This window comes from Trichechus manatus, unplaced genomic scaffold (genome assembly GCF_000243295.1).
Source record: "Trichechus manatus latirostris isolate Lorelei unplaced genomic scaffold, TriManLat1.0 scaffold00101, whole genome shotgun sequence".
NCBI lineage: Eukaryota > Metazoa > Chordata > Mammalia > Sirenia > Trichechidae > Trichechus > Trichechus manatus.
The window spans coordinates 10,280,429-10,281,983 of NW_004444037.1; the positions used below are offsets into that span (position 1 = coordinate 10,280,429).

At 38.9% G+C, this 1,555-nt stretch overlaps 1 protein-coding gene across 1 annotated transcript in view; it reads left to right on the top strand.

The window, feature by feature from the left end:
- The window catches only part of CNGA1 (cyclic nucleotide gated channel subunit alpha 1), a 21,455-nt gene that overhangs the window by 2,998 nt on the left and 16,902 nt on the right, over positions 1-1,555 (top strand). Inside the window, exon 3 of the mRNA XM_004382920.2 lies at positions 390-452. Coding sequence (XP_004382977.1) covers positions 390-452 — 63 coding nt within the window. The remainder of the gene's footprint in view (positions 1-389; positions 453-1,555) is intronic.

Here is a 1,555-nt window from a genome sequence, read left to right on the forward strand (position 1 = left end):
TAATTCTTGGTGTGAGTATTGGTGAATAGGTATTTACTAACCTATTCATGGCAAGGTCTCCGTCAGTGGTGCCACAGAAGAAAACCTGGAAATCTGTTTCTGTAAAGATTACAGCCAAGAAAACCCTATGGAGCAATTCTACTCCGTAATACATGGGATCGCCATGTGTCAGAATCGACTTGATGGCAATGGGTTTGTTCTTTTTTGGCTTGGTTCACTGCACTGATGTTTAGCAATTCATGCTTCAAGGAGGCTCTATATTTTCCAAAAATTTCTAGGTGATCTTTAGTAATGAGTAAAAACAGAAAAGAATTTGTTCTTTAAGACTGTTTGCTTACCGTAGACATTGGACAGATGGTGATTATTCACTGTACTTTTTCATTTCCCAGGGAGCAGTACCTGCCTGGTGCCATTGCACTTTTCAATGTTAACAACAGCAGCAATAAGGACCAGTAAGTACATTTACAATGGAAAACTAAAGCTTTGTTTTACAGAAAATTGCTAATAAGTTCTGAATTTGTTATAGAGCAAGTATTTATTAGGTAAACTCTATCTAATACAATGACAATGATAATCTATTATTTTGTTGGTTATTTAAGTCCAAAAAAATGCAGTTACCCATGTTAATTAAGACTAGTGTTTATTTATTTGTATACATATGGAAAACTATAATTTTTATAGTGTACATGTAATAACCCTTCCTTTTTGATTGAGTGACTGACAAAAATAAATGAAGCATTATTAATCTTTTCCATTCTGAGCTAATGGATAGTGGCACCCCCAGATAGTGGCACTGACCAAGGCCCTGTGGTCAATAAAATCAAATCATTACTCAAATATGGTTATTTGAGTAAATGGCCATAGGTTCCTTTGGGGGAAAGACTGGGGGAATCATTAGTGAATATACTTGCCAGGCATTGCAGAACAATAAATTATCTTCATGGGGGCTTGGCTTCTCCTTCAGTCAATGGCTTCAAGTCTGAGAACTGTCTCAGGTCTAAAAACTGTTCAAGGGGTTGTGACTTTTTATTGAAGCAAGATGCCCTCAACCTCCTGATTGACCATTCCTGATTTGTTTTTGTTGGGCACACTAAACAATACCCTTGTTGGCTGCCCACTTAGGAACACAGTATTCTATTAATTCTCATAGCTCTCTGTGGATTAGGCCTCATGGTTACCGTGTCCACTTTATAATTATTGGCCTCACCTTGCTTCTAATGGTTAAACACTACCACTGGTCACTATTATTTCCAGATCCTATCATCCCCAGTGTGCTCAGGGAGTCTAGTTATGTGATAGCTCCTCCTACTGTCAGCACTGACCTACAGAGGACAGCATCACTGAGCTTCTCAGTGATGCTAGTGTCCTTCTCACCAGCTCATTCCTTTTATACCCTTCTGTACACAGTATTCTCTGGCCCCTGTCAGGGAGCATGATCACCTGGTGGGCTATCTTCCTTACATAGTATATTCATCCTAGCATGCCATTTCTCTGAGTCCTTTGATGCCTCCTCCACCATCTTCTATGGCATTTCAGAATTTCTATTTCACATAGA